Source organism: Quercus lobata, chromosome 2 (genome assembly GCF_001633185.2).
Source record: "Quercus lobata isolate SW786 chromosome 2, ValleyOak3.0 Primary Assembly, whole genome shotgun sequence".
Taxonomy (NCBI): domain Eukaryota; kingdom Viridiplantae; phylum Streptophyta; class Magnoliopsida; order Fagales; family Fagaceae; genus Quercus; species Quercus lobata.
Window position 1 is genome coordinate 54,227,066 of NC_044905.1, and position 10,576 is coordinate 54,237,641.

General features: G+C 32.9%; 1 protein-coding gene across 1 annotated transcript; it reads right to left on the minus strand.

Annotated features, from left to right (window-relative positions):
* Positions 1-559: 559 nt before the first annotated feature.
* LOC115978289 (stress-induced protein KIN2-like) lies at positions 560-1,441 on the minus strand. The gene is made up of 3 exons (XM_031100314.1): positions 1,333-1,441; positions 973-1,041; positions 560-850 (listed from the first exon to the last, which is right to left on the minus strand). Exons 1-3 carry the CDS (start codon positions 1,387-1,389, stop codon positions 776-778), a joined length of 201 nt encoding a protein of 66 aa, XP_030956174.1. The 5' UTR covers positions 1,390-1,441; the 3' UTR covers positions 560-775.
* Positions 1,442-10,576: the final 9,135 nt, after the last annotated feature.

Below are 10,576 nucleotides of genomic sequence, written 5' to 3' on the forward strand. Positions count from 1 at the left end.
GTGTGAAATATATTTTTTAATATTTTTAAAAAATAACAAAACTTAGGTACAGTACTTTAAATACTGTTCCTTAGGTTCCCCTCTTAAAATTCAGTCATGTGTCTATTTAACTAAAAAATACATGTCTATCCCATGAGAAAAAATCAACATGGTAAAATCTTAAAATGGAAACCTAAGAAACAGCACTTAAGTACTGTACCTAAGTCTTGCTCTTAAAAGAATGGTGGGAAGCTCCAAAAATGTTGTTAAGCAATCAGACTCACTGAGTCTTTGATTGCATGCCAAGTTTAACGGAAGAATTGTAATGTTGAACCAAAATTATAAAAAATATTGAGGCATTGAAATTATTTTACTTTCTTCTTTTTTATATATATGGTCAAAATTAATTGTAATTTAGAATCTGCCTAACAATAGTTGGACACGAAATGCCTGTGGCTACATAAAACCAGTAGACTTTTTGCTCGTCTGTATTGAATGATCTGCTTTAATTGGATTGCATTGTTTAACAAGTCTATTTTCGATTGCAATAGAGAAGTATTTTGAATTGTAAACATAGATATAATGAAACCTTGTGCATGATCTAATACGAATGCATGGATAAAAACTCAATAAAGGAGTTCCCTTGTTAATTCAATTGACAAATTCGACCAACTCAACGAAAGCAAGATCAAAAGAGAGTACAAAGAAGAAGAAAACAAAATTCATAAATTAAAATTTAATAAGTACAAAATTTATTTGGGAGGGCTTGCTCGAACGATGAGGTCCAATATGATTTTCATTTGTTTGCTCCAACTTTATCCTTAACTGCATCACAAGCCCCTTGTGCCTTATCCTTCATCTGCTGGCCAGCCTGCAATATATAGAACTCCATATGTAAGCAATTAACAATGATGTAGGGCAGTATTACTTGAGATCGAAGTATTTTGTTATGTTTGTATGTAATTTTGTAACTTAGTAAAAACTTTGTTGAACCTCTTGGCATGATTCCTTGGCAGATTGAGCAGCATTGCTCGCCTTGTCCGCCATGTTGCCCGCCTTTTCCTAAACCAAATAAGAACAACACATTATAATCAACATTTAAAATGTCAACGTGCATAGTGTTCATGCATGAAACATCCATCCATGCCTACGTAAATCCTTCTAGATGCAGTTTGCCTAAGAAGAACCGTATCATAGGCATATCTTGGACATATTGGCACTTAAGGCATATCTTGGAGTATCCCAGAGATATCTGGTACCGGATACAAATATATGAGCTAAATTGGAGTATCTGTGCTTACTAGATGTATGCTACTATGCTAATAGATGTAAATAGGATGGATAGAAACTCACCTGAGCTTGGCCCTTGGCCTCGCCAGCTTGGTAACTTGTATTCTGGGATTTGTCCATCTTCAGTTTCTACTTGGAACACAAATACTCACAATGTAATTCAGGCTCTGAAATTCAACTTGGGTGATTCTACAAACAAATGTGAGGCAAACTTTATAGGATTTTCAAACCAATCCACTAATTGACACGTTTATGTTTTCTCAAATATGCTCACAACATGTGTCATCAAATGACTGAAGTTTGGCATTTTAATTTGGCCTTAGGACCAGGTGCTTCTTTTGATGATACGCATACTAATCATTCAATTCAAAGTTGGTTACTATTTTAGAGGGATATATATGAACTTGGCCTTGACACTACTTGCAATGAATTTGCTACTCTAGAGTCTAGACTGTCCTAGTGATATAGTTCACTTGAGAAATACATATAAACTTTCGCATTTTTTGAGTCATATGACGTGATGAAAATAAATAATAATAAAAAGAGCCCCTAAAAAATTCAGAAGCACACACGCTATGCATATTCTTGCTCTATCAAGTAGTAAGCAAAAATACTCATTATCAATCACACATTTGTGCAAATATTTCATGTCCAAATTTTATGTACAGATCTTAGTTCGCTCCATAGGTACGTAAAGGACCCCCTCATCAACTGGCATCACATGAAAGATTAATAGTAATCTTAAATGTTACCTCCACTTTCCGTGTCAGATTGTCCTTATAAACTGGGCCAGAATAAAGTCTTCCAGACTACATTGACCCAGTCTTAGGCCAGATGGGCTCAGGCCCAATCCATGGGCTAGGTGCAATATAACTACGTTGTATTAATTTAATGCAGGTAAAATCGAAATTGATTAAAAGTCTTATAATGAGATGTGAATTATTTCCTATAGCCACAAACTTTTCTACAACAATTTTACAAAACTTCTAATGTAGTAAATTCTTATTGGTTTGCATTTGGGCTCACCACTTACATAACTTTGTTACTTACTAATAGCCACTTGCCACAATTGCAATTTCTAAAAAACAAAATTGTAACTCTTGCATTCTCCTCCTTTTCAAAGTTAATTAAAAAAAAAAAAAAAAAAAAAAAAAAAATTATAGATCTAAAATTTAAAACAAAACATTTCATCCCAAAAAAATTAGCCCAACAACAATAATTACCAATAGTAAAACTAAAAACAATTAAGCTCAATTAAATAATTTTACCAAAAACAAACAACCTGGCCCTTTAAAAAATTTTAAACAAAATAACTTTGCCCTTACCAGAAAGGAGATGCACATATAAAAAAACACAAACAAATAAATAAATAAATAAATAAACCCTTTTGCAGTTAAGTACCAATGCTAGAGGCCAGAGCCGTCGCACACAATTCTGTTTATTTATTAAATCACTAAAATCCTTAGACCCTTCAATCCCCTTTAAAGACACGGTTCTCTCTCTCTCTCTCTCTCTCTCTCTCTCTCTCTCTCTATTCTTAGTTTATCGTTTCACCATAACATCTTTGCATCTAGTCTCACCTCTTGCTATTCTATTTCGAATTATTTTGTTATTCTATTTGTTTTCCAAGTACATATAGGTAAGTCCAAATTAGTTTAATTTGGGTGTTGTGTGCAAGTTGGTAAATAAATCTACCAAATCCGTAGTCTTAATGGAGAGTTGCAAATTGACCTACTACAATATACATACAAAACCACAATAAATACCTTTTCATCCATTTATCTTGTTTCTACAAACTCTTCGTTCTCAAGTCTTAAGGTATTTGTTCCTAGAAGATATTGGAAAGTCCAATTTTAACATAAATAGTTGTTAAAAGGTCAATTTGCATCTCTCTCTACTTTGTTCATTCACATGGGCAGTTGATAGCAACCCACCATAATTCCATAGTGTAAGCAAGACCTATTTACTAGGAGTTGAAACTAAGCCATCTAATTTATGGCCTTGTCTTCTCTCTCTCTCCATATGTGTGTGTGTGTGTGTGTGTGTGTGTGTGTGTGTGTGTGCAAGCTCTTATTGGAATGGACACTAAAAAATAGAGAAATATCGATAGTATAGAGAATGATATATGTATCAGTATCATAAATAATATGATGTGGTGAATGAATACTTGAGAAGAGGTAATTTAGACATAATATTACTCTCGTATTTCTTGATGAAGTTGTTTTATAACTCTAAGGATTCTTATACATGATAAAGTGATATCCTTAAAGGATTCAAAATGATGGTCTTGGTCAAACTTTGATTCTTTTAATGTTGTTTCCCCTTGAATAATCACGTCATTAATATGAATCAAACAAAAGCTAGCAAGGTCCATACCTTCTCGTTCTGTTGGTAAGGGAATTTGTTTCACATAAAGCTACATATATCGCTACTAGCTAATAAGTTATGAGTTTGAAACAAAAACATAACGATTCTTCTAAGACCACTACTTTTACCATAATTTGATGAAGTAGTCGACTATATGTGATGTACAATTACTTTCATATGAATTCATCATTTTTTCTCCACTAATCATGGTTGACCACTTTAAAGTTGTGTCCAAATGCTTTCTAAAAACAAAATCCACAAAAAAAAAAAAAAAAAAAAAAAAAATCAACTAGAATTATCTTGGTTTCTTCCATGAACCTTTGAATAGACCAATTAACTTCCAACGTATTTCCCTTGATAGCTCCCATCATGTTCAAGGCATATCTTCCTCTAAAATAACATAGTTGAGGTTACTTTCTTGATGTTTATCTTTTTCTAATAAACATTAATGCATAAGATTAATTATTTATTTTTTTCTATATTTTTTTAAGATATATTTTAGAACATCTTAGTGGCATTAACTTGGTGGTAATACACACATGTTTTTGCCAAACACATACCTGGTTTGAATCTTAGCGTTGACCTGAACCATTACAATTTTATTGTTTTGAATTTGAAGTTTTATTTTTTTGCAGGGTCCATACGCAAAAAAGCCCACAAACCCAATCCCAAAAAATAAATAAATAAATAAATAAATAAATCCTTAACTTATCTCCAGAACTTCTTTCCTTCGATGTTGGTTATAAAGGACACAATTTCCCCTCTCCATGTGCCTTTCTCTTTGTTCACAGTCTCTGCCATCTCTTGCCTCTAAATCTCAGTAGGTCTCATCCTTTTCCTTCTTTTTTCCATCTAGCTTTTTATTATTTCTGTTTGATCCCTTTATTGCTAAATTGTTTTTAATTTTGTTTTGTTATTGGTTTCCTTTTGGCATCGCAGGGTTGCTAGGAACACAACCCAGCAATTCTTCTATTATTCCTTTTGGTTCCTAGCATGTGAGAGAAAAAGTAATTGTATATACTTAAACTATGAAACTTCTATGATTATCTATGTTGCGGTGTTGGTTAATGATTTTATTGATCCCCTCTTTGTGAAGCGTTTCATTATGTAATGCAAATTCATAAATTTTATTCCTAAATTATAAATAAGTAAATTTGTTTTGTAGTAAAAATAGTGTTGGTTTATTGCTTATTTATTTATTTTTAGTGGGATGGGGTTGAAGATAAAGAATTTTAATTTATAATAGTCATATAGGTACACATTGTATCTAAGTTATCATTTTTTTATGGGCTTGTTATGAGTATCACCTTGAAGTACATTATTGGATTCATCATCATTAAATATTAACTTAAGTAAGAAGCTTTGTTTCTTTTTAAATCCTTATGTAAAATTCATTGTCCATGATTTATGAGTGAGAAAGATCCAAATTGCTTATTCATGATTTCTATAGTGTAAGTGAAGTGCTTGAAGTTGTACAAAACTTATACATAATCAATGAAAGCGGATGGTTATGTATTAATATTTTTAATGCTTGATAATAATTATTAGCATTACTTACTGCTATGGTTTGAGTTACCCTTTATTTGTTTTTTTATGGAGAAGTTTATATCTTTTTTGAGAAATAATATATTGGTCCACATAATACAAAGAACAAAGGGAAAACTATGTTAGTTGATTTTAATGATGATGCTGGCAAGGATGGTAATAATATAATAGATAATGAATGCGATATGATACAAAAAGGCAGTAGCTAGTGATGCTACTCAAAATTTGGAAAAACACTAGAGCACTATTCTCGACAAAGGTATAGATCAATTGACGAATGCCCAAATAACTGGTTTGAAATTCAGTTCCCTAGATGATGGTGGAGAATTTTATAACACATATGAGAATTTTACACCAAATTCATCTCCTCCGAAAAACGTTGCTAGAGGAAAGACTAATCCAGTTTGGGGTCATTGCAAGCCTTTAGAGTTAGACACAAATGGAAGAGGGCAATTGATGTGTTTGTACTGTAATAAAGTTTTTAAAGGTGGCGGTATTAACCGATTTAAATATATATATATATATATCTTCGCATATGTGTTATAAAAAATAAAAACCTAATACCACCGGGCCTTGTAGCCCAAGTGGTACCCGGTTTACCTTGAAACCGTTTGCTCGGGGGTTCGAGCCCCCGCACCCGCATAAACAATTACCTAGAAAAAAAAAAAAAAAAAAAAAAAAAAAAAAAAAAAAAAAAAAAAAAAAAAAAAAAAAAAAAAGAAGAAGAAGATGGTGGCAGTGGCATAAAGTTATATGGTATTATGGTCATATGTACATGCTATACGGACGTCAAACTTCAAAGCATTAAAAAAGTTATGCACAACAGCCTGTAGCAATAGCTTTGCTGGTTTTGAGAATGGTGGAAACTAAAAAGTGATGTGATGGTATGGCAGGGCGCATGGAACAATGCTTTTTTTTTATTTTTTTTAGGTCTTCTTTTATTTAAATTGCTAGTTGCTGACGTATGCAATGCATGAAAGAGTCGAACAAAAATTGTAAGTTTTCACTTATAAAAATTACAACTTAAGAGAAAAAAGAAATACAAACACCAATAGTGATAACTCCAACACCAATAATAACTTTATTAGAAAGTGAAAACAAATAAATGTACCGAATATTAAGAAAAAGGTTGATTTAGTCATCTGGCTTAAATAGTTATAGTAGAATTATTATATTAAAAAAAAAAAAAAAAAAACCTTTGAACATTTTTAAGCCAATAAATAAAACAAAACCTCGTCACGCACTCAAATGAGAGAAATTTGGAAAGAATAGAATTTGAAACATCTAAATGTAAAAAAAGAATAAGAAATACCAATTGAAAGGCAAAAGAGCATTAATTGAGTAAAAATGAAAAATAGATCATATGTATCATAAAAAAAAAAAAAAAACAAAGAACGTAATTTATAATTCTTAAACCATCCTAATTCAAATAGTAAGGCCATGTGTTAACTTTGGCAATCAATTGGACTGTGATGCCCTCATTATCTATCTTCTCTTTTCCTTCTCCCATTGCTTATTTGTCTCATCAATTCAAGGTTTTAAAAAAAAAAAAAAAAAATTAAGAAAAGCAATTTTGTATAATTTAAAAGTTACCGATTAACAATTCAACTTTGTTTTAAACTTTAACTTCACTAAAGGTTTGTTTGGATACCGCTTATTGCTAAAAATTGAAAACTGAAAACACTATAGTAAAAAAAAATTTAAATGTGTGAATAGTATCGTAGGACCCAGTTTTAAAATTAGGTTTGTTGAAATCCGTACTTGCAGGTCCCGTAAATAGTGCACAGAACCCACAGAAAAATGCCAAACACATACACTGAAATAATTTCTGTGCAATCCAAACGTAGGCTAAATAATACTAATAAAGCAATTAACTTTAATTTTTTTGAAAAAAAGAAGAAGTATTGTGTTAATACTATCATAATCTAATTTAACATTTAATCCAACATGTGAAAAAAATGAATAGATAAATAAATAATTTTAAACCCAAAATCTTGTTCTATTTTGCTTTAGAATAATTTTCGGTATATCAACTTTAGGTTGGTTTCTGTAGCGGCACAGTAGCCAAATTAATAGGTTAATACAACTTTCGATAAATTTTAAAAAAAAAAAAAAAAAGATTAAAAAAAGCCAACTAAAATTAATACTTTTTTGACTTTTCGGTTTGAGTTAAATAGCATATGATTGATATCGCTGTATAGTTTTCACCCAACATCACCAATCACACCAATAAAAAGAGAAATATACAGGTTCTTAATCTGAGAATACTCTAATATTGTCAATTAGAAAATAAAAGTGGAAACTGAAACAACTATTATTTGTTAATACACAAAAATTCCATTTCAAAATAAGTTTTACAAGTGAAAATAAACCTCATCATCAAAAGTACAATGTACATTGGCTATTAGTCTCCAATTCAAATATCAATACATACAAGATTACAAACCTTGGAAAAGAAGATAATTTCCAGCCTTTATTCAAATAATATCTTCAAGCCCTTTAATTATAGTCCTGGGCGTTCTCTCTTTATATATAGAGAGAGCCTAGGTTCCTAAAATCTTATGTATTTTACCATCTCCATTCACAAGTGATATTATTATTATGAGTGCAACACCTATAATTGTGCAAAAGACTACTTTTTATCCATACAAATAAGCAAATCCACTGAAATAAAATTAAATAAATTATATTTCTAAATAAAATCAATCCGAATTTGCAAAAAAATTGGGTAACAAATTTATATACAGCATACCAAATAAAAATTTATCGTTCCTTAAGCCGGAAGACATAGGTTGCAGCTTTGATTTTTCTCCAAAAAAATAGAGATGTTTTATCTGCCATGTACAATAAATAAATAAAATAAAAAAATGTAGAAATTTCAACCCAAAAACCAAACCCACAAAAACAATGTTAATATAAATATGGAGATTAAATCAAATACTCAAAAGAAAATTAATTCTAAACATAACAAAAGAATAAGATAGAAAGAAAATCTCAGGCACATGTGAAATCAACTTTAATCTCTCTCTTTCTCTCTTTTTCTTAATCTATCAAGAGTCTTCTTTTTTTTTTTTTTTTTTTTTCAGCATGCCAATATATACATACACGATGGCTCACATATTCCTTACCAATGTGGCTAATTATCAAGTGGTATTTTCTATCCTTAATCAAAACATGTAATGTAAGTGGCCACTTACATTACATGTTTACTGAATTCGCAGATGTACGAAAAATCTTAGTACCAATGACAATGTGTATCACATTGGTATACCATAATTAGTCAGTGAACTACTCATGATCACAATATATATTCTTATTTGCTATTTAATTGGCAAATTGAAAAGTGCTTGACTGTGAAGCAAGTTACACGTACGGTACATATCTGGGGAGATTGAGCCATGAGGGCGGTTCCAAGAGCCATTCCCCGGCAAGAACATCTGTACATTGCAATTAATAATTCCATTTTTTTATTTAATTTTTAATAAAGCGTAATGCAAAGAATAAAAACTGAATTTGGAAATTATCACAAAAAATCAACCATAAAACTAAATATATGAGTATTTAGTTCCCAAAGCATTGTTTTGTTTGGGAAGTATCGCAACGATAGAGGTTAGATTATAATCATACATTTAGAATAGTGTATGATGATGTCGAAAATTGTCAGTAAGTCACACAGTGCTCACGTGCTCAAAACAACACCAGCGAAGCCAAAAACCCTCCGAAGGTTAAGTTAGAGAACTTTCACCACTCTAGAGTGCTAAAATTGGGGGAATTATGCGTACCTTGGTTTGTGAGGGTCTTGGGGTTTTTATAGTAGCATGGGGTTGAGATTCGTTGCTTAGAAGATCTTTCCTTGTGGGAGAGATCTTCTTTAATTTGCGTATCTTATGGAATCTTTTCCTTATAGGACTCTCTTGATTAGGGTTAAGCGTGAGGCACAAGATATTTCCTTATATGCTTATGCGTGAAAGTCAAGTCATGTCAGCCTCGTCAAAAGGTTCGCTTATCCTCTTTAGCTTCCCCCCGTCAACTTCATTTCCCGTCAATATATTCTATTCGTCTCATTCAAATGTTTGTTGTCTTCAGGGTGTAGCTGTCAACTTTAAGGTGGAACCGTCGACTTTCATTCTATTGTTAGGCTATGAACGTGCAAGCAACGCTGACAAGTTCATTAGGACCGTCGCTTCCACCTAATATGGATGACTTTATCAAAACCACAGAATTACCCTTATCATCTGCCGCCTACTCCATAGCCCCGTCAGCTTTAGCCAACGGGTTATAGAGTTCAATTCGTAGCTCTTTCCTTTTTACTATTTATTATTATTTTGTTTATTGAAAAAAAGAGAGGGCATTTATTGGTGATTCCTCGAGCAACCTTTATTAATTGCTTGGACACGTGGCTTAAGTGGATTGGCTCTATTTCTTGATGAGGGTGTTGCTTCGTCTTCTGTGCACTTTTCATCCTATATATATCTCAGTTCCTTCCTCATTTTCTCCCATTTCATCATCGTTGATCTTCAGAGAGAGAGCTTGCTATTCTGAGAACTTTGCTCCTATCATCTCACTAACTTCATTGCCTTCGTTCTTTTGTTGAGACCGTCACCTTTCAAGGAACCGTCTACTTGGTAAGTCACCTTTTCCTTTCCTTCATTCTATCTTCCATTTTTTTTTGTTTTTCTAGTTGATAGTTTACCTCTTTTAGAGAAGCCGTCAACTTAGGCACTTAGAATACCTCTGTCGCTTGTAGGTAAATAGATGTCTAGAAAAGCGACGAGTGAGCGGTCGTCAGTCCGTGAGGAAGTGGGCTACGACAAGGTCTTCCAGACAGGTCATGACCCCAAAGAAGGCCTTTCCTGGTCGTCAGAGAGGGAAACGTCAGCCCATTCTCTTGACGAGGAAGTGGAGAGTTGTGTTGGAGAAGGAGGTGAGGAAGAGGAGATAGATGAGGGAGAGGTTGAAGGTGATGATGGAGAAGAGGATGACAGGGATGAGGGTGATGTTGACAAGAGAACCCTCAAAGCTAGAAGTTCAAGAAGCCCTAGGAATGGGCATGCCCGTCTGTTTATCCTTCCTAAAATGTGGACCGTCAATGATTTCTAGCCGACAATGACGGGCAATATATTTAAGAATTTGAGGGATCGTTACCAGATCCCTAACCATATCCTGATCCGTCTCCCTGGGAAATTCGAGAAGTGCTACTCAAGGAAGACTGCGAACGTCGACATGTACGACGCTATGTTCGCAGCGGGACTAAGGTTGCCACTAACAGCATTGCACCGTCAGTTGGCTAATTTTCTTGGATTATCTGTCAATCAGATTGCTCCAAATGCTTGGAAGATCTTTATAAGGGCTGAGATTTTGTAGGGTCGTCTGAGTGGTGGGAAACATCAGCTTT

Bases quoted from the DNA above. Each gene is read 5' to 3' on its own strand.
- LOC115978289 (XM_031100314.1), bottom strand. From the start codon at position 1,389: ATGGACAAATCCCAGAATACAAGTTACCAAGCTGGCGAGGCCAAGGGC. The intron at 1,042-1,332 runs GTGAGTTTCTAT...TATTTGGTTTAG, and splicing joins AGGCCAAGGGCCAAGCTCAG to GAAAAGGCGGGCAACATGGC. The intron at 851-972 runs GTTCAACAAAGT...TATATATTGCAG, and splicing joins CCAAGGAATCATGCCAAGAG to GCTGGCCAGCAGATGAAGGA.